This window comes from Hippocampus zosterae, chromosome 8 (genome assembly GCF_025434085.1).
Source record: "Hippocampus zosterae strain Florida chromosome 8, ASM2543408v3, whole genome shotgun sequence".
NCBI lineage: Eukaryota > Metazoa > Chordata > Actinopteri > Syngnathiformes > Syngnathidae > Hippocampus > Hippocampus zosterae.
Window position 1 is genome coordinate 17,501,097 of NC_067458.1, and position 22,560 is coordinate 17,523,656.

The 22,560-nt window shown below is 42.9% G+C and overlaps 2 protein-coding genes across 3 annotated transcripts; both read right to left on the minus strand.

Annotated features, from left to right (window-relative positions):
* Nucleotides 1–2,138: 2,138 nt before the first annotated feature.
* Nucleotides 2,139–10,610, minus strand: map2k2a (mitogen-activated protein kinase kinase 2a). Its single transcript, XM_052074832.1, has 11 exons — nucleotides 9,754–10,610; nucleotides 8,753–8,963; nucleotides 7,800–7,946; nucleotides 7,648–7,725; nucleotides 7,474–7,525; nucleotides 6,609–6,733; nucleotides 4,897–5,110; nucleotides 4,752–4,816; nucleotides 4,606–4,667; nucleotides 3,813–3,858; nucleotides 2,139–3,732 (listed from the first exon to the last, which is right to left on the minus strand). Exons 1-11 carry the CDS (start codon nucleotides 9,840–9,842, stop codon nucleotides 3,622–3,624), a joined length of 1,200 nt encoding a protein of 399 aa, XP_051930792.1. The 5' UTR covers nucleotides 9,843–10,610; the 3' UTR covers nucleotides 2,139–3,621.
* Nucleotides 10,611–12,711: 2,101 nt separating this feature from the next.
* On the minus strand, nucleotides 12,712–21,123 carry pias4a (protein inhibitor of activated STAT, 4a). 2 transcript variants are annotated; one of them, XM_052074804.1, is made up of 11 exons: nucleotides 20,992–21,123; nucleotides 17,892–18,273; nucleotides 17,184–17,268; nucleotides 17,047–17,088; nucleotides 16,794–16,884; nucleotides 16,404–16,532; nucleotides 16,219–16,324; nucleotides 16,066–16,139; nucleotides 15,457–15,617; nucleotides 14,661–14,812; nucleotides 12,712–13,759 (listed from the first exon to the last, which is right to left on the minus strand). In XM_052074804.1, the coding sequence occupies exons 1-11, from the start codon at nucleotides 21,016–21,018 to the stop codon at nucleotides 13,488–13,490; spliced, it is 1,521 nt and encodes a 506-aa protein (XP_051930764.1). In that variant the 5' UTR covers nucleotides 21,019–21,123; the 3' UTR covers nucleotides 12,712–13,487. The 2 variants fall into 2 exon arrangements, with proteins under 2 accessions (XP_051930764.1, XP_051930763.1); XM_052074803.1 differs by lacking the exon at nucleotides 20,992–21,123 and adding an exon at nucleotides 20,699–20,971.
* Nucleotides 21,124–22,560: the final 1,437 nt, after the last annotated feature.

Genomic DNA, 22,560 nt, shown 5'->3' on the forward strand with positions numbered 1-22,560 from the left:
TTTAAGGGAGTTTCAGTTGCTGGTAAATTTTCAGTTTGTGACAAGGATCGAAGCAACACTGTATTCGGTCATAAGAACGGCAAAAGATTCATTGTTCCTTCTGTTATCTAGCAAAGAGCATTTAATTGTTCAACCTGTCAATACATGTTGCTGGCAGAGACAGATGAACAAATATATAAATTATACTTATGATGTATTTATTTTATTAGTTAGGTGGAACTGGATCAATAATTTTTCCTGGTACCTGAACCACAAAATTCTCACAGCATAGTTGTTGGGAATCTTTCACACATTCATTATCAATGTCAACTCATCATTATGCAGCGATTCTAATGGGCTTAATTGGACTGCGGAGGGGTACCTAATAATGTGGCCAGTAAGTGTCCAGTGGAACCTCCAAAGTTGAACACAATGTCTTCCGTGGCACTGGTTGTCTAGTTCCAAATTCAAAACAAAACAACCCCCTCCCCCAAACCCAACAAAACACACTTCCTTTAATGAAAGCCAGAGCCCCCCCCCCCATACAAGAAAAGGTTAAACTTTGTAAACTTTGAAATAAAGCTATGACTTAAATGTAAAATATCCTTGAAAAATATATTCAAATTAATATGACGAATTAAAAAATAAACATGACTTCTTTCAAACAAATTTGATCTAAAAATGTACTACCATATCCTCATAAGATGTTGAATTTAATCATACTGTGTATTACTTTTATTTTCACTGTGGTTCTAATACTCCATACTTTAGGGATAATCCAATTCATGATATTTTTCAACCAAATGAAACAGCACAACATTCACTTCAATTTTTGCTTTCTTTTTTTATGCATAGAATACCAGTCAACCCAGTATACCCTGCTGATCATGAAAATACATCGTGTCAAAAGTCAAAAACAGGTTTCATAAGAATTCTTACCTTTCTTTTGTCCCACAAGATGACGCATTTAGGAATCTCTTGTGTATGACTGCAAGAAGGGGAAAATATTGCATTATTTTTAGCCTCCATTATTAGTGGATATAGTGCACATAATACAAGTCAAGACAATATAAATTATCGACTGAAAGACACCAAGAATCTTAATGTAGCCATCGTAGTGTCATATTTGTGACAGAATGTTGCCTGTTCGGGGCGGGTCTGACGATGAGTGGTTGTGACATCACCAAAATGAAAGAGCAAATAATGCTAACATCCTGATAGATTCTCGAATGTTGAATTCTACAACACATAAATGCATTTTGCCGTCCACGCTTCACTCCATTTGTTGACTAGATTTCAATGACATTACACAGTTTCTCAAAAGCAACCCTCTCCCGATATAATTTAAGCTAGCACCGTGAGCTAACAACTCCGGAATGCTAACTAGAGCACTTTCTCGCCCTTTTACAGTTACTTCGTTACCCACCCACACCTTCAACAGCCTTACTTGGAGGTTTGGTTTGACAAGCAATTTCATATGTAGACCAAATGAGAAGAGTCATGAAGATGGGAAAATCGGTCTAATTACCTAAGCGGAGGGACGCTCCTGGAAGGAAATGTTTCCCGCCAACATGTGACGTCACAAAGCGACTTTGTTCCTCCAGTTTGGACAGGAAAAAAAAACCTCAAGAAAATATTTGGAAAAACTGGTAACGACACTTTATACACCCTAAAGGGGCTATTAGACTCAATACATTCATGAGTAACAAATATTGAAAATGAAAACGTTGGCAAAACCTTTGCACGTACTTATTGCAAATTCATTCATCTTGTATAGCATTTGTCCTCATTACCGCCTTGATAAAATGGAGCCCAGCCTAGTTGATAAGGGCGAGAGACGAGGTACAACCTGTAGTGGTCAACAGTTAATCGCAACCTATTAGACACACAACCATTCACATGTATGGCCAATTTAGTCTTAAATTAAGGTATTGGAGTGTGGGTGAAAGCTGTAAAACCAACCAGAACAAAGCTCACTAGGAGAGCATGGAAACTCCATACACGAAGGTCAAAGCCAAGAAAATTAGCATGGTAAAAGGGATAGCTTGGAAAACAAATTATGATGTGCCATTTCTAGCTAATCACGCAATATCTAAAAAAAATTATGAAATAAAATAAAAGTCCTTTGGAAACACAGTAATGATTGACATTGAAACAAATTTACATTCACAAATAAGTTTTATTTCATCCTTTTATACATTAGAACCATATCCAACGTTTTATATTAGAATAAATGACTTTTCCTTGTCATTTACATAAATCAAAAAAGTTGTATATTAAGACTGCAAAATAGTACTCCTGTAGTTTTTGTATATTTTGTACACATACAAGTGATGATGCATCCATTTTTCCTCGGAACGAATGCACATTGAGGATTTGGAGAATCAGAGGGCAGCCAAAAAAGCAGAGAAGAAAAAAGTAACACAGGAGCTCAAGCAAGGCTAGCAACATCATCAGCATGTGACCAACACTGGTTACAATGCTCACTTGAACCCTTTTTGTACGACTGAAATCTCTGCCTCAAGCTTAACGGTCCAATTATACCAAAACTTTGCATTAAAGATGAGCGAAGTTTTCCCAAAAAGTACGTGCCAAATGTGCTGGCTGCTTTTGGAGTGCCACAGCGGGGAGCGTAACCAAAATGCACCTCAGCAAGGGAGAAAAGTACAGATCAACAACAAAGAAAACAAAAGATTAGGGAACAAAAATGATTCATATTGATAGTACAGAGGGTTCTCATCAAAACACCGGCTGATCATCTGCACCATTAAAACAAAATACACGCACAGTATAAGAAAGGTTAAACCATGCTATAGCATCCCATCAATACATTTTTGATCATTGTTTTCTCAGCGTCATTAAAAGGCGTGGTATATTCCTAACCTCCGATTGTAGGAGAGTGTGATTGAAATGTATGAGGAAACGATGTCAACACAACAGCACTGAATTTCATCCAAAGTGCACTGATATACTGTTCTTCATAAATGTGCGGACACAAAGGAGGGGTACTGATCAGGCATTGATAAGTGCGAGTATCCTCTTTGGTTTGCGATCCTCAGAGCGATCAATTGTTTAACCCCACCCCCCCCAAAAAAGACTAAATGACTGACTGTGCCCATCTCTCCTCTGGTTTATCCCCGACAAATGTAATTACAATACGGCAGATGATTTGGGGTCATTACTTTGACAAAAGGGGTCTGCGGAAATGAAAATTGCTGCAGTCACCTTGATCGCAGCTATTTCAATTGACTACGTTTAAGTTCCTCCTGTTCCAAACGCCGCTGTTATCAAAATACAGCTACGCCAGCCATCAACCACCACCATAGAAAAGATTCATAGAGAATAGCTAATATAAAACAAGTGTGCCAATCAAAGCGTTACATCCCCCCCGTGCAGCCGAGTGGAAAAGTGACACTGGCCTGGTGAAGCTTGTGGTCTTACAGTACGACGACTCAAGAGCCCTGCAGCTGCTGCTGGTGAACAAATACATGAGAGGAAGCTGGAACCGTTTATAAGCCCAAAAACAACATGAGAAAAGTGTGTGTGCGTGTGTGTATGTGTGAGAGAGAATGTATGTGAATATGCAAGCAAGACCCAGCGGTGTGACGAGGGCAGTAGTCGAGGAGGGCAGACGGGCGTGCTTCACTCAGTGCTGCGGGTGGGGGTGCTGGGCTGGTTGAGGTTCATGGTTTTGCACAACCAGCCGGCAAAGTTCACTTCCTCCACTTCGGATCGCTTGATGAATATATGATTCTGGAGAGAAACAGCAGGGAACACAGGTGGTTGTTAAAACGAGGGAGAGTAAACCAAACAAGGTAAGTGGAACCACGTACAATCAGCATCTTCAGATCGGCCCTTTCGGCTGGATTTTTGATCAAGCTGTAAACAAAAAAATAAAATAAAAGGTTACGAACATGGCAAACCGCTATGAGTTGTTCATTACTGGAAAAACAATGACAGCAATCGTGTTTTTCATTAAACAAGAGAAATTGTTCAAATTAGTGGCCCCGGTAATCACCGGGTGAAGAAAAAAAATATACCACATCCAAAATAGACATACCAAGGTGCCTTGAGAGACGCCTTTAATTTGTTCCATGACCACAGTCCTCACTCAAAACACGTAACCAGTATTAAGCTGCAAACGGTGCATTGGTCGAAATGAGGAAGTTTTTTTTTCTTGTGTAGTGTTTTGTGTGTCCACACCCTCAAGCACCTGCCCAGATCTCACTCAACCAGTCTGTGAGACCAAGAATAAGTGAGATCCAGCTGGTCGACGACTGCTGTAGGTTCACATCTACTGTAATGTGTTTGACAATAATACTCAACTATATGCGTACCTCTGGCTTGAAAGCAAAGCGTGGAGGGTGTCACCGAAAGACAGGTGCAGTCAGTCAATGGGACGATCGATGATTGCTAACAGCCTCTCAAAATATATGCACCCCCCCCTTTTTTTTTTTTTGGACAGCTCAATAAAAGCATAATACAGGACAGTCTACTGTATGCGGAGCCTCAAAACCGGATTTCAATTGCACCGTGTTGATCGATGTGCGATGTTCAATCACTGGTGCGTGGCAAGACCCACTTCACTACTTGCGTTTCAAGTTAATAAAAGATACAACCACTCACCATTTTGTGACAAAGTCTTGGAAGTCGTTAGTGAACACGCCATGTGGCAGTTTCGGAGGAGGCTGAGGAGGAAAAAAAAAAAAGTAATTTAAAATAACTCCGTATTTTGATAAACGCTAACTTTGTGCACAGTGCTTTTGTCAGACCTCATTCACAATATAGTCCAAAAGTTCAAAGATGGCCATAGCCGGTCTACAGTCCATCCCGTGTCCTGTGCCAGAGATACCCATTAAATCCAGTCACACTATAGACGTAAACAGATAGAAATGTAAACAAAGGCAATTTTCCTACCGCTCACGGGCCTCCCTGGTGGTCTGGGCCTCTGCACGTTGCTGTGAGGCTCTCCCTCGCTCCCGTCCAGAACAGGCCGTCCGAAGATGGCCTCCAATTCTTTGGCGTCTGGTGGGGGGATGGGGTAGCGGCCGATCGCCAGCTCCACAAGGGACAGACCCATGCTCCATACATCCGACTGAACAGAGTAGTGGGTGCCCTGCAGTCTCTCCGGCTGTTGAGGTAACACATGGTAGAGTATATACGTCAAAGGGATAGGATTGGGCCAAGACTGAAACACAAGGCAGCAGTAGCAGGTGGCCTGGAAGGGTGGTGAGAAATGGATAACGGCAGAAGGAAAGGAGCAGGCCACTTCTGGCAGGGATACACGAACCAATATGAACTGGCTTGCTTCACAGAGACAAAAAAAAAAAAAGAAGCTCCATTTCGACTGAAACTGTCAGTGACGTATTAATTTAAAAATATGTTGTTCATTATTGTGGTTGTGTCACTTGTACTACTTTATGATGAGAGCCGCGTCTAATATCCTGCTCGCAGCAATTAGTTTGAGTCCAAAATAAATAAAACACACTTGTACTTTTCCTCAGCTGTCATTGTGATTGCAATGCAGTTTAGTACAACCTAACACAATACCCGTGTAACTGTGTCACCCAAAACTGAGCATTGTTATCTTTGTAAAAGGCATAATATTTGATAACTGTCTCATTTTCGATATCAAAATATTGTGCAACTAATTATGTCGTGACTGAAAAACTGCATTTTTGATGACTGAAAATGCAAATTGGCCACCTGGAAAATTCTAGCCGAAGGCTTTCCAAAGTGTTGAGCGTTTGCCTGATAAACAATATTTCTGGCTTTTCTCCCTCTATGACATCATATTGCCACGATCGTTCGTACCTCTTCCAATTCCAAATGCCCGAGATATTAAGTATTGTTCTGATCATCAGTTGTTTATTAGATATTTACTTTTATGGATGTAGCAAAAAGTGCACAAGAACTACCTGGACTGTTAAACAAATTACCGGTAAGCTGCAAATCAAGCAAGAGTGGGAAAGAATTCCACCTTCAAAGCTGCAACAAGTCACGTACTCAGTGGCCAAACTCTTTTTAAATGTTGTGAAAAGAAAAGGTGATGTAATACAGCGGTAAACATGACCCTGTCCCAGCTTTTTTTTTTGGAACCTGTTGCAACCATACAATTGGCTAAAAACCAAGTTTATCAGTTCATATTCAAGTATGATCTTCAGAAGAAGCATCAGTCAGTGTGTCATCATTTTCTTCAGGTTGCCATTCTAAAAATGCTCTCTGGGTACACTCCAATGGACACTCCGTTAGAGATTATGGTGCTACTTGTTGCCAAACATGTTCAAAGAATTTCATTCACAAGGCAAGGTGGGACAAACATGCCTTACGAAAGTTTGAAAATTGTTGAAAATTAATGGGTGCTCCATTAGACCAATGGAGCACCCATTAATTCGGAGAAGGATTGCATAGACCAGGTGTCAACAGGATGAGAAAGAACAGCGAGGGAGAAAGAGAACACAGTTGCCGTCATATGTGCCAAAGAACGCTCCCCTGGGCACGGCCCTCGCCTCTTGGCAGGGGAGTGAGAAAGAAGGTAGAGGGTGGTGCCACTCCATGTGAGAAAAGAAAGGGAAGGAAAGTGGGGATGGGGCCAGAGGAAACGGGGTGGGGGCGCCGAGCTGACTCACCGACATGTAGGAACGTGTTCCAACAAAGGAGTTGGCCATGGAATCTATGAGCTGCCCGCTCACTCCAAAGTCACACAGCTTGATCTCCCCGCGAGAGTTGACCAGAATGTTGGAGGGCTTCACATCTACGTGGTAGGTGAAGGGTGGGTAGGGGCATGGGGGGGGGGGGGGGAAACAAGATGGAGAATACCTTCATATACAGTTCTGGTTTTGGTTTAAGGATATCATTTAGCACAAATTAATTAACTGCTCTAAACAAGCTATGTGTTTCTGAATCGGATTCAATGTACCGGTAACTTTTCCTGCAAACAGCACAGGTGCTTGTATTGACATAAAAATATCAAACCAGGATGCAAATGGACGGAAGTGAAGTCATACATTTTGAAACTCACCCCAAATTCACGACAACAATATGCCTCTTAACAGCCGTCTTTTCCCTAGCTTGCTACTCTGTGCGAAGGATAAGGTATAAGGTTGAACACCCAAGACGTGACTTTTGAGGCGTGTGACTGTCATTCCCGCAACTAATGTCATTGTGACAGCAAGGGCATGAAGAAGTGAGGGAACAAAGAGAAAAGCTAGAGAGGGCGGGAGCGAGGGAAGGGTACATGGGGCGAGGTTGCTCATAATCATATTTGAGAGGCGGTAATTACCGTCTGAGCTCACAAAGTCTGTCCTGAAGTACCACTCGCCCTAAGGCAAGTCTGTGCACTTTTTGTATAGTATCATTGAAATACAAATGACAAGTTAATACCCCCGTTAGTCACAATTAGGTGGGAGAATCCACTTTGACTGTGTAAACTTGGGCCATTTCCAAAATGTTCCACATGGGAGATATATATACATATTTTTTTTTTGTTTTTACCTCTGTGCATGATCTGGTGCTTCTCCCGCAGGTAAGCCAAACCTCTCAACACCTAGTGAACAACAACAACACAGACATAAACAGTTGTTCGAAACAACAGAACTCCATGTCAAAGCCATTTGTCACGAACCCTGTGGTCAAAATGATTTGAATAAAGAAACTCGGAATACATACAGCTATGCTAACTTTGCCCAAGACTTCCTCTGGAATTCTTCTGGCTTCCTTCAGAACCTGGTCCAAAGATCCACCGTCCTATAGCGAAAAGACACCTAAGTATCCAGAATATAAACCGAAACATACGACAGCCGTGTGTAAACGAGTCTCACCATGTGCTCCATACAAATGCTGATCTCGCCGTCGCTGTAAAAGGCGCCGTAGAAGCCCACGATATATGGCGAGTTACACTTATGCAGGACTTGAAGCTCTCTGATGATCTGGTTCCTGATGGCGGGCTTAATTTCCAAGTGGATCAACTGAGACAGAGAGGAAGCAGGTTAATGCAAGAAGAAGGCGGGAAATTGGCCGATGGCGACTATGTATTTGCCCATCTGCACCATACAATGGCAATAGAAAGTCTTTGTAATCTATCTTTTCCCGATACCGATAGAAAAGATACTGAATAAATCTTTCGCAATGAAAATGCCCACCTGTACATTTAAACAAGCAAACCAACATGAACTTATTTTGGGTAATAACTCGGAGGCATTCTAGAACCACACAAGCATATAAAACAGCCACATAGCGACAAACAGAAGAGTTTCACAATCAAGTGACCCAGAAAACCACAGTAATATTTCATGTGGTATAATGAATATATGCCTATGCACATTGTACTGTTTGTGTACACGTTGCCATCAGGTACTAGTTAGCCCCAAGGGTCTGAATGTTAATGTTTATTTATTAACTTAAACTTAAGGTGGACAGAGACAGAGAGACAGAGAGAGAGAGAGAGAGAGAGAGAGACAGAGAGACAGAGAGACAGAGAGACAGAGAGACAGAGAGACAGAGAGACAGAGACAGAGAGACAGAGACAGAGAGAGAGAGAGAGAGAGAGAGAGAGAGAGAGAGAGAGAGCGAGCGAGCGAGAGAGAGAGAGTTTCCTTCCCACCCCAGAGTTGTCATTTTAACATCATGAAACAGCGATAATTTTGCTCATGGTTATCATACATCAGAATATTAGATCAGCCCATGCCCACTACCGAGAGGAAATTCTGGTCTGGACGAAGAAAGGTGTGCTGTTCACCTGCAAGCCAAACTGTCTATGCTCACTCATCCTCACCTTGCGAGCCATGACCAGACCCGAGGGCTTGTGGCGGACCTTGTTGACTACCCCTCCGTTCCCGGCGCCCAACTCGCAGATTGGTTCAAAGTCCTCATCCTTGAGCTCTCCAACCTGCGCTTTCTGGGTGAGGAAGGCTTCTAGTCGCATCTTCTGTTGTTCATCCAGGTCCAGCTCTCCCAGCTTCTTTTGTAAGGCCTCAAGGTTTGCTCTGTAAGGAGACCAGTATTGTTTTGAAAAAGCCTCAGCTACCCACTTTTTGTAGTGCTTGTCCTCATTAGAGGCACAAGCAGGCTGAAGTCCATCCCAGCTGACTTAAGGTGAGAAGCAGGGTGCTGCCTAGACTGGTTGTCAGTCAATCGCAGGGTACATCAAGACATTCAAACTTAATATTATAGCGTCAATATAAAGGACATCTTCCAAGCCTGTGATCAGAATCCAACCTGATATATCATTTTAAGCGGCTGTCTTAATATGTCAATCGTAGTGACGTTTACTTAGCCTCGACTGAGTTTCTACTTAAATGTGGCCTTCAACAATCTTGCCAGTTTCTTATACGGTCCCTTTGAAAAAGATTAAATGCCCACCACTGCAATAGTGATACGTGTGCTCCTGTAGTAGAACACAAAAGAATCGGGGCCCAAGTACAGTCCAGTTGTATTTAACATCGTTCACAACTACTGTATATTGAGGTCATGATGGAGAACTAAGTACCGGTAATGCTTTTTAGGTGGACTTGGTAGAAAACGTTTGAGAACCACCGCACCACGTACAAGCATAACTCTGACGTGGGTTTGAGTTTCATACCCCAGATATAGAGTGTGACGTGAAGCAGATATGTTTTTGGATTGTGGGAGGAAACCGCAGTACCCGGTGAAAGCATGCAAACACAGCAAAACCGGAGCTGAGAACCACAGAACTGCGAGGCAGACGTGCCAACCACTTTTAAGCAAAGATACACATTGTAGAACAGATTTTGCAATCATTGTCATAGTACTCACTCAGATGCAGCATCAGTGGTGTTAGAGGTGGGCTGCCCTTCTCCAATGGGCGTTATATTCAACGGAACCGGTCTTTTCTTGGGGGGCATCTCAAAAGGAGAAGAAAAACCTGTGGAAATCTCAAATTTTGTCCAGAATGGACTTAAGTGCACCGGGGCGAGCAGCTGTGGCAGTGGCCCTTTACTTCTTCGCTAGCGAGCAACAGGATCGCGTCTTGGTGGCTAACGACTTAGCTGGCTAACGTCAGCGAAAAGAGGACACTTCATGAGCCCTGGCACTCGAATGTTTGGCTAAAACGTGACATACCAAGGCGTTTCTAATGAACGGATCCTTTCAATGTCTTTATAGAAGTTGAGATTAGCGCATTGCTGTCTTTGGACGCTTCTTGTCGGGGTTATCTACCTGCTTCTAGCCATTAGCCACCTCGCGAGTGCTACCGGAAAAAGGAAGCCGCGACGACTCAGGAGCTCGCCACGTTTTTCCCCCCGTTTAAATGACGGCAGCACCGGGGGGCGGCTGCTGGTGGTCGTTTGGCGTCCCTCCGTAAAGTTACAATCGGGCTGTGGGGGGAAGGCCACGGTGGCCGGGTGGCAGGGCTTCAGGGCTTTCGTCTGTGACTGGTGGTAGTAGCGGTGTTGGTCCGTCAATACAGGAAGCAGCAGACCCGAGTGACACCCTCAGGGAGAGCCCGTCACTTCGACGAGAGTACCGGGTCCAATTTGAAAGATCTTCAAGAGAAAAATAAATCCAAATTAAAAAACAATAATCCCACAATGAAATACTGGAAACACACGCTTTAGGTCATCATAACCGGACGACGCGGCTTTCTCGACAGTTTATATAAAGCAAGTCAATGCCATGTGCACTTTGCTGCCACCCAGTGGCCATATATGGAGACCGAAGGCGAGAAGAGAAAAGAGCTGCTTGTAAAACCAAGATCTAACCCTGTGAACCCCGTGGAACATAAAACACAATTAAAGGTCACTCATTAAACAGTCTATGCATCGTGATGAAATTTTTTCGGAAATCAGCTTGATGCTCGTATCTTTGGTGGGGGGGGGGGTGTCTCATTAGTTTTGTCTCTCCCATTACAACGTTTTCTCTCATAGTATTGCAATATTCTTTCCAGTAACAAACATAACGTTCAGTTTTTCTTCTAACATTGACCTTCTATACATTTTCTTCCCCCAGTACGATATTTTTGAAGTATTAGTCTTTTCACAATTTGGCTCATGAAGCTGTAATTTTGTTTACACATAGAGGAAATATACATGTTACAATAAAATTGATTGTAGTGTTGATCATGTAAACCAAGGATTGGGGACTTTTTTAAAAAGTAGAATAAGGGGCTGGGGAATCAGAAAATAAGATTAAATACACATCACACATCTGAACCACAACAAAAAAACACCCTCACACATTTTAAAGAACTTGACTTTAATTCCATACATCAATTAACAGCTGTTAGAATTTGATCATTGTTCAATTGTACAATCGTATCCTGAAGACTGAGCATCTGGAATTGAACCACACACCCTTTTAGTACTCACACATCACCATCATCAGGTATCCAATCCCGATTCTTCCCTTCTGGTTTTGCCTGTCGGAACAACTGGAAACAATTCGAGGCGTAATAATAAAAATATCATTTACATTTTATTGACTTTTAATATGAACATATAAAAAAAACAACAAAACAAAAACATTTACATCATGGATTGTAAGCATCTGTCCATGCTACCTTATGCATTTACCATAAGAGATGCCACAACATACTGAAGTCATAACCAGACACTCGGGCCCTCATACTCAACCTCACCCCCTATCAAAACATAATAAAAAAAAAAATCTGGCTCAAGTTCCATAGAAGCAAACCTACACCTGTGGGACCTCCAACAACCTGGAGACAGATGAGGAGTGTGGGTGAGAAAACAAGTTGGAAGACCAGATTTAACTCAACGTACAACCTAAATTCAAGCTGCAGAGTATCAACGAGATCCCCGTGCTAAGCGCAGCGAGACAATTTTCTGGTCCTTGTGCTGTTGCAGGTGTTTGGATGGATACTCACGACACAATGGCTTTAAAGTCATAAACAAAAAGTGTGCAAACGACTCCGGGCCCCAAATTAAAAAGTCCTATCCAAACTGAACTGAAGGATTGTAGGCAGACGGAGAAGTTGCTCGTGTTTACCGACATGTTATATTAGTAAATTTAAACCCACTGCAAAATAGCAAAGTCAATTGAATAAGATAGCTCAATGTCCAAACTGCACACAAGATTCAATAATTGAATGATGCAATCGAATAGACGTGGTGTAAGCGCAGGAAAAGGGGCAGATAACAGCATTTGTGAAAAATTTAGATCCTTCCGCATAAAGGGGAACAAGCACAGCAGAGCGGCTTCTCTTCTGCTAACTGAACAGCCAAAGGCTGCCATACTTCAACCATTTCCTGAAACGGGATCTCCCAAGTACAAGCCAGATGACAGCACTGATTCCACTCAAGATGAACTGCATAGAACAATGGAAATTAAAAAAAGACATTAAAGGAGGGGAAAAAAATCTCCAGTGTAAAATGGGCGTCAGAAAATGTTCTTTTACTTGTTCTCCGATCAGTCTGCTGTGTGTAATGACTGAGGTAGGTTTTTTTTAAGATCGAAAAACTGCAAAATAAAATACGTAAATGGAAAGCATCACGCATCTAGATCAGTGATGTACTTTAAATTAAAATGAATCCAATCTTAACACACACACAAAAAAATGCCATGGGAGAGGTTTGCATCACGTTCAGATTATTCTTTTGCCATTTATTTTCTTCTTTTTTTTTACCACCTTTTAGGGGGCGGGGGGAGTCAAGTAAAAGTGTTCTTTACAATAACATCGCAGCTCCTTCGTCCAAACACAGCATTCAGAGTAATATTGCATTTGCGGAATTAAGCAGCAAAATATGCTTTAAAAAAAAATCCACCTTAGGAGGGAGTCATGTTGGCACTTTGTGTCGACTAAAAAGGACATCACAGCCGATCAAGGCTCTAATTCCGACCAACCACACAGCTCACCTGTTTTCTAAGTTTGGTCGTGGGACAAGCTGAGCTGTGATTGTTTGTTACCTGATCCCCGAAGCAACTGTGATGTCATTTTCAGTCAACAGCAAGCGGCAAAATGGCCACGCAGACATGAATGAGTATTTTGTTGCTTCACTCATTTTCCGTGAACACAATATTAATCAGAGAATGGCGTTTACACTTGTGGGGCGGCATACAACATAGTGTAAATATTTGACTTGACTTCCCCTTTAACTGAGAAGCGCAAACAGCTCAAATGTGCCAAAAATCGAACGCACGGTGACGTGGACAGCTTTTTGTTCCTGGTCAGACAGCAAAGATGACAACGTCCATTGAGAAAAGAGTTTGTAGGAGGTGATGGGGAGGAGCGGGTAATCCACTGAATTTCTCTCATTGAGGGAAGTACAGTACAAATATTCGCTGCAGGATGATGGTCAGCCAAAAGTGGTTGGCTTCCAGTGGTTGAGTCGAGTACAAACGGGAATCCTAATGATGCTAGACTGAAGATTCTTTATTTGTGTGTGGAACTGCTAAAAGGCTGTGATGTTTTTTGATGATGCGGGGGTCACTGTATCTAGTGTATTACTGTTCCATTCTCCGTGCTTTCAGCCCCTCCGCCCCTTCGTCAAATCCATGAGAGGGCGAGGTGGGTTGAAGAGTAGCTGCGGGGGTCAGTACGCAGTGACCAGGTCCTTGTCGTAGTTGTATCGGCCCCTCTTGGGGGTGGGGCTGTCCGCGCTGTCCTCAGTGTCCTCGCTCTCGCCGCCGCCCCCGCCCCCTTCCTCCTCAGAGGACGAGTCAAGAGTCAGATCCACCACAACTCCTCCTCCGGCCGGCGCGGCGGGCCCAGCACTGACCACGCTCGCCGACGCCGCCCCTGTGGATTTGCCTGACAGGCTCGTGCTGCTGTGGGCCGGCGAGTGGCCGTTTGTCTCTGGAACACCTGGAATCAGGACACGGAAGGAGATTTGAGAAAATGGCTGCCTCGCAATCACACAGATAGCATGCCTCGCCATATCCCAGAATGCCCAGCATTCAGAACTCTGGCTAACTAGTAAAGTGGTACCTTAACGTATGAGTGCCCCAATTTATGACTTTTTTTAATCACTGACTGAGTGAATTAAGTGGGAAATGGATGTGGGAGGTTGGGAGTAGAGTGGAAGTTTTCCCCAGTTATTGGAATTAGAAATATTGGAAGAAGGAGAGATACCGACGCTCGTTCCTACCGACTGCTGTCAGGCTGATGAATAAAAAATATCATAATAATAATAATAATTAAATGATGTGAAGGAAAATTGTAAATAGTACTGCGATTTATCCATTTGTGTTCATATTGTATTTAATTGAAAGATGTGTTGTTGTTTTTTTTCTCTTTCTCCTTTCTTCTTTCTACATACATTCTTGCTGCTGGAGGCTGTACATTTCCCCAGTGTGGGACGAATAAAGGATATCTTATCTTAATAAACCCTGGCTGCAGAGCGGAGACCAGGGTGTGGCTGAATGCGAGTGTCAACCTCAACGTCTCAATCTGCATGCCCAACCACTCATCAATCCCACCCGCACATCCATCCCCCGACACCTACACACACACTGCATTCAAACTACTCCAAACGACCCAAAACATGTTCTGGGGACAGCTTTTATCCACAATTTCTGAACCCAATGGCCGAGACAGTCAGAACTGTCATCGAATCAATTTTCAGGTTCTTTACAAAATGGCTGTTTTGTTTACTTTCGTCAAATGTCTAGCTCCATCCACATTTAGTCCAATCTCCATCTGCGAACTTTGCATTTTGGAAAAATCTGTGCAATGTGGGAACATGCAGTAAGCGTTTTTCACGTACACATATCGACCAATGAGTACTCAGGCGTATCGCTGCGTTCTCGTTCCTTTTCTTTCTCCTTGTCGTCGCTGATTGGTTGCCAAGAGCCGTCGGTGAGGTATTCGATCTCCTCGATTTCCTCGCTTGTCTCTTTCAAGATCTCAGACAACAACCTGAAACACACGCGTGGTCGTCATGGGTGAGCCTCGTACAGATGCAGTGCTGCACATCGCTCTAGCATAACAAAGTCAAACAAGTGCCTGACATGATGGGCATGCTACCAAATTGTTTGGTGAAAAATACGCCTCAATAGTTCAGAGTTCGCACTGTCGGCATGTGAGATTTTGTGGTACCTCAAAAGACATCACATCAGTTGACTCGTACACTTTGGCTTTTTGGCGACACCTATTTTCCAAAGTCCCGATTTAAGGCGGAAAAACAAACAATTTGTGATTGCATTCCATAAATAGTCAAAGTCATAGGTGTATATATACCACATCAAATAGTCTGCATGAAATTTAACTGTAAATATGTCACCAACTCCCCATACCGAGTTGTACAGTAGATTTGTTCCTTTATGCCAACAAATCCTGTTTTAAAACCACAAGTATTTTTTATTCAAAACATGGCATTTTTATTTTGTTTTCATAGGAAAATGAGCTCAGTGGCATGAGTACGATCTGATTTTAATGTTTTTTTTTTTAAACCACAACCCAATATAAACTAGCATGAAAGAAACTGGTGATTAATCATCAGTACTGTAGTTGAGGGAAGTATTAAGAATGTCGTAGAGTTTTTCAAATGGACACAACCTTACCCGTCTATAGTGAGCAGCTCAAAGGGCGCCGGCTTGTCACACACAGGGCAGGTCCATGTGGGCTTCTTTTCATTCATCTGCAGAAAGAAGACCGCGTCGAAACACTGTAGATGGGCGCAGGTCAGAACTCGACATGGCACACCGATGCGCATCTTCACCAGCTGGGGAGAGAAAAAAAAGTCTGTTAGTAATTGTGGCCATTGGTCATGGAGCATCTTCAATTTTACATTGACTTGAGCATTCATTCTTGCGTTTTTTTTTAAAAGCATGTCTATTTGACAGTGTCATTTTTTGTGGTGTATCTTTTGACAGTTAACTCACACTGGCATGTCATGAACCAGTTTCAAGTACACTCTGGAGGGCAGAATACATGTCACACACCATTGTTGCTCAAGTCATTTGGTGCATTCAGAGTACAATCACAACATCGGGAACTTGCACAAACAGCGTTGTTGGCACATTAATCATTTCGATTATGTTTTTGAGATCGCAAGAGGTCAATCAATTTAATTCATCGCCCGGACAGATCAGAAACCCAACTGTTTTGAAAACAAACATCATGATCAATTTTCTGTGGCAGATCCCCTTTATGTAAAGAACAATACTCACTGGACAAATAAGAGAAACCCTGAGGCCCGTAGTGGCAATCTCACTCTCTGGGTCAAACCGTAGCTTGTCTTGAACTACAAATAAATACACGTACAAGCATTATTACTCAGAATTTTGGCAAAAGTTCTTCAATAGAGGAAGATGAACACTCACTGCGCTCACGACAGCGCTCCGCGCTCTCAACAGAGCAGAGTTTGAGCTGGCTGAACAGGTCCGACGCAGTGAACATCCTCACTAAATACACTGCCACAGAGTAGCGCTGAAAGCAAGCGTTCAAAAGTCATATGAATACACGACAATCAACAGTCCTCGTGAACAGGGCTCGAGTCGATGCCAACCTTGCCGAAGTTTCCCCAGGTGACAGTGATTCTGTTGGTGACCGTGGAAAGATGCAACCAAGGAGTAATGTTCACAGGGCGACAAGGACGGCGAGGTTCCACGCCAGGCTTGTTAGAGGGGTAGTAGCCCTGAAAAACAAATGACAAACAATCACGACACCGTTCCAGAAACAGTTTCTGGAAATTACTCCCCGGATTCGATTTTGGGTGCTTAAACGTTAAAGTTGGGAGTTAGCCCATAAATAATTGAAACACTGCAATATTCAGGCTCTCTCTTACTACAGCACCAAAGACCATTTTTCACTTTTTGACAAAGAAACAGAATGTTTTGATTTTGTTTTTTTAAACAAAGCCACTCGTGTTGCTGTAGTATATTATAAAATAACTCACTGGGACATGACAGTAGGACTGGTTGACTTTGACGGCGATGTTCGGAGGATACTGGTCCTCTTGAACCCCAATGGAGTCTGTGTAACATATTCTGCAACACAGAAAACGTTCCCAAAATAAGAATGAAACTAAATCTACAGAATGGAAAAACAATGATTAAGTGAACGATGATAAGTATGTGGTGGCTGAGAGTATTTTAACGACCGGAAAATGACACTTGAAGTGCTCAAATTCAAAGGCAGTTGATTCTTACCTAAGAACCACCTGGATTGATCTAATTCCTGGGCGTATTTCACTGCAATAAACAAAGGCCACAAGTTATACCAGACTCAAGGGGAGCAAGTTAAAAAAAAGAAAAAAGGATGGTTAGGAAACGCTCCACATTCCTACCTTGCGTTTCTGATTTGGTCTGCTTGACTTGGTGTTAACTCAAATATGCACTGACTGTCTTGCAGTTTCTCGTTATTCTGGGCAACTGTCATAACACATCAACAGGAATACATCAACCCCGATTATTCATTACGTCGTATCTCCACAAACAGTAGCCAGCAGCGTTTTTATTCTGCCCTCCCCAGTTTTACTCAAGTACAGATGGGGAGAGACTTAGCAGGTGTTAACAGTTTAACAACCCTCTTGACCAAGCCGCAGAGGACATTAGGAAGAAAATTATCAGTGTTAGGGAACAGAGATGCCGTGTCAATAGATTTCAGCTTAACTGTTTGTTCGACCGTGATTCCAAAAAAAATATATTTATACTACTTCTACGGCACCACGTAAGTGGCGGAGACGGGAGCCTTGGCCCCTGACTGATCGCCGACTGGCTTGACAGCTCACGAGGACCATGCACTATAATGCTGTGACATGAGGTGATGGTATTGAATGAATGGCACGACAATTGGCCTCAGGCTCTCATCATGATATCTCTGTTTAAAATGGCATCAATAAAAAAAACGATGAATGTGATATAAAACCCCGCACCGACAAGATCAGTCCAATAGTTATCTGTTCCACGGTGATCGTGCATCCCTAGTAACCACACAACCCCAGAACCCCGAACAAGGTGAGCAGCGTACGTAACGGATCAAAAAGTATACTCACTGAGCTCTGTAGGTGGAAGCAGTGTTTCTAAAGTCTGATAGAAGGGCAGTGGCACCAGTTTGACCTCCGGTGCTGGAGTGGCCAATGGTTTGGTAATGCCGTTGAGGTATTCAGCCCCCTGAGAGGTGGCAGACGGGGTCGAGCTGAGGGACGAGTACGAAACCGGGATGCCCTCCGGGCGCCGCGCTGCCAGCCAGCCGGACGTTCTGGGAAAGCGCGACTCGTACAGCTGCCGCACGTTCTTGAGCAGCTCAGGGCTGTATTCCGTCTGGACCAGCCTTAGAGCCCGGCCCACCAGGTCCTGCTTTAAGCCGCTCTTGCTGCGGCCCATGGAGGCCAGCAGCGTTTGCAGGTCGGAGACCCGGAAACTTTTGACCATGTTCTGGATTGAGAACAAAACATAAGGAGAGAGATTACATGACTGATGAAAACAAGAATTTCTTTGATAGTCCTCACATTTTGTAAGAGTGCATTTGGCTGCGCAAAATATGAATGATTGAACCTGTGAGGCAAGTCTTTTGAGCAAAGAAGAACGTGCCCCAACAATTTAAGTTATTTTTCAACATTTTGGCAATAAAACCTTTAACATTGTGAAAGCTTGGTTCTACAAAACTGACTCAAAGGTAATCAACACAAAATCAACCTGTCTTGACACTCGGGCTCAAACAATTAATCGAATAACTATGACACAAAAAAGTCAAAGCTAAATCTTTGATGCAGTCGACGAGGCACTTTGTTTATTGAACAAACGATAAAGGAGAGTACGTTATGTTCAGTGTTTTTCTCTCTCTCTCTCTCCCTCTCTCTCTCTCTCTCACACACACACACACACACACACACACACACAGTGCACTGTCTGGCTAAGAGCCAACTACACTCTTTCAGTTTTCACTCAAAAGTCCAGGGTCTGTCTTTTATAACCACACACAAAGTCGCAAATGCTGCAACGCGAATATGGAAATTGTGCCCCCAAGTGGACAAGAACAATACCTGCATCACACGTGCACATTATATATTACCATCATAATGCAAATTTTATCTGGCGACTTGATGAATATATGGTGCTCAATCGAATGGCTGATTCTAAAAATATTTAATTGCTGCAGCCCTACTTGAACCTCTTGTTTTTCGTTTTGACTTATTTTACATCATCACATCAGGTCACCGAAGGGAAACCTAAATGACGACAACATATCACCTCACCTCGCAGAACAGTTTTCCCAGGTAGGGGCTCATCCAAATAGCATATAATTAATCTCTGCTCCCTCTCAATTTGTGGATGAGTCTTCAAACGTTACAGGTTCACTTTATTTTCTACAACCTTTTTATACTTGAACATGTATGTTACTCACCAGCAGATGCCACAGCACAGTACAGGCGTTAAGATTAATCATTTCAAGCCATTGTTGAATTTAAAGTTACCGAAATCCTCTGCCTCATAACAATCAACAGTATTTTTGACACGTTACAGACCAAAGCAGGAAGTGAATGAGTCCAATTGTCAAAATCAATTGGTCACTTCTACGAGAACATGAAAATAAAGCAACAACATTTAATTTCACTGAGGTCTTTTTCCACATCTCCTTGGAGCTAGCCAGTTTTGGCATTTCGGTCAGACTGAGCATTAGCACGGAGGGAGACATCAAAGACGTCATCAACATGCGTTACCGCGATTGGCTAGAAGTGTCCAAATCTGTCTACAGGCAAATTCATACCTTCCATTGACGACACTGTTTACACCGCAAACCTCTTGCTGTAAATAACCTGCAACTGATATGTAGGTGAATTTGAAGCAAAGTCAATTAAAAATTTAAAAATAAATAAAACATCTACTGTTATGTAATTTGAGAACATTTATTTTGCAGGCCTAAAAGTCAGAATCAAAACCCAGGACTCTACTGTGAAAACAAACAACATTGCTGATGTTGTAAATAGTTTACTACTTTTCTATTATTCCACTTGTCCGACATACGGCATAGCGTATCGTAATTCATTTCTGGTGCTATTAAGGGAGTAGTTTGAAATCATGAGCCGTTTTGGAATATAGGAATTAAACTTTCGGGATATGCTAACCATAGATTATTCAACAGATTAATTTATTAACAAAATAAGCAGTAGTTGCCACCCCACTTCATTTCAACTAGCTTTCCGGAACATAAATCGAATAAAACAAACGTCTGGGATAATAGAGCAGTTTTCATCATGGGAGAACAATGATAAGGCCATGACAGCACTGGCGAACTTTGTTTATACAAAAACAAAAGGGTAAAACGTGCACTGAAACGCGCCCTTGTGACGACTCCAACTTCTCGTACAATCGTGCGCAACATCACTTACCTCCAACGCAACGTACAAGGCAGTGAAAAGCGTTCATCTCCACATTGAAATGTTACATGCGTTGCCTGTGGCTTAGGTATTGTTACTTCCTCCATTTCCCATACAAATACAAGCAACCAAGAGGTGTTTACAAATAAGCCGTTAGCAACAAAGGTGCTAACTCGACAGCAGTGGGTAAACAACGTTGACATACGGACACCTAACAAGCTGCAAAAGCAGCCTATGGTTGTTCTATTTGAGGAGAAAGGAACACATTGTTTGGTCAATCCAACGCGCCCTCACTAAACATTATCAATAGAGGCTACGTTGCTAGCCGGCTAGCTCTGCTGGGAAAACTGCCTTTTCGGTGTTCAATCATGGCAAGCGAACGTTTTGACAGGTGCACAGCTTGGCAAACTAAGCGCGCATCACAAGAGATAATGTTAGCTGCAAGCGATTCGAAACGCATGAAAGTGTGATAGCACAGACACCTCAAGTGCGCTAGGCTGGCCATCATTCATTTTCGGCATCTTCTTTGGAGCCAGCGTGATGCTAGGAAGCTAACCCTTTCGTACTTGCTAAGTTAACTAGGTAAAAAGCGACGTTAGCAACAGAGGCTAGTCGCTTTCGACGCGACCCTGTTACGCCACATTCGTGACAGTACGCGCTTTAATGTCGTTTTCACACAAAGCCGCCGAAACTCTCAGCGTCCGCGCCGGGTGATGGGACGCACACTCTCGCGCCCGGCTTCCCATTAAACCAAAGCGAATGAGGCTCTACTTGCCATCGCCTCCACCAGTTCGGCCGCCATCTTCACGCAGCAGTACCGCGAGAGTCCCAGCCGACTACTAGTCTTTCACCAATGGGGCGCCTAGCTGGCTCTGACTGACAGTTCCTTCTGGCCAATCGCGGAGTGGTACTCACTGGGACCCGAAGCACTCCTTTCTAAATGGGCGGGAACATCGTGTTTTAAAGTTACAGTGTAACTTTTTTAAGAAATACTAAGAGACGGGTCTCTTTTCCAAATTAGGCCGCGTGGCCCACTCGTGACGTGACCCGTGACTATAATTCGATATTCACGGTGATACGGGTTTATAATGTCGCGGTTTGGTCAAAGTGAGTCACTGATTGGTTTCGAACCCGTCATGGATGGAAAGCGCGGTATGTCAAGTGGATGAGGTCGCATGGTGCGATGGAATCCCGTCCGAGCTGTAAAATCCACTCCGGGTTCTGGAAATGTGGACTCGGCGCTTTGTCTGCGATGCGGGCCAACAAGCAAAGATAATGCACGCAATCAGCAACGTAACGTTTATTAGTCAACATTCAATACGTGCCACCAAGTGCTTAAAACTCATATTTCAATTGGCGCCATATTTGTTGCCCCAAAACGAATTCCCTGAGAACCGAGTTTTTATCCATTCCCTTGGAAGATCCACTCCTGGTTTTTAAACAGCACATGGCAAAGATACCCCCTCGAGTCCCGCGAGCTAATCAATTGATGGAATAAGAATATCATGTCACAATATCCTGTGCTTTGTTTTGCCATCACCCCACGTCGGAATATGTCACTAAAGAAACACTCTTCTGTCAATGGTCTGACGCTGCTATGGTAGAGCACGAGCTAGTGCTTTATGTTTCATATTTATCATTATGTCTAGTCTTCTTTAGAGAGAGTAATTCTCCCAGACGTTATGGACCATATATATATGGCAATTTGTACAATGATGACTATGGACGACGAGCAACTCTCCCTAAAATTGGCTGAGAAGTACTTCCTGTTCCTCATTTGAAACAGAAGAGGGCAACATGGTCCAATTCATCATTGTGTGGCATCGGAAATTGTCTGTACAATTACCACAGGAAATGCAGTGATGAATGCACGTCAAACACTGCAACCATTTTACAATTCGTGAGCTCATCAAATAGAGACAAATATAAGTAAGTATAGTTTATTAATTTATGGTATAACACTGACACGAAAGGACTCACAAAGTGCTTTACATGGTTGGATACACAAAACACATTTAATACAAGAGAAATACAATAAAGAAGTCTTACAGAAAATAGACACAAGTTCCAATGTAGTTTTGATGTTGTGTTCAACATAAATACAATGATTTGCAAATCATGTACAACCCATATAATTGAATACACGACAACAAAGATATTTCATGTTCAAACTGATTAACTTTATTGCTTTTCGGAAACAAGCGTTATCTTAGAATTTTATGGCTGCAACACGTTCCAGTAAAGCTGGGGCAGGTGGCAAAAAAAAGACTGAGAAAGTTGAGGAATGCTCATCAAACACCTGTTTGGAACATCCCAAAGATGAACAGGCTAGCTGGGAACAGGT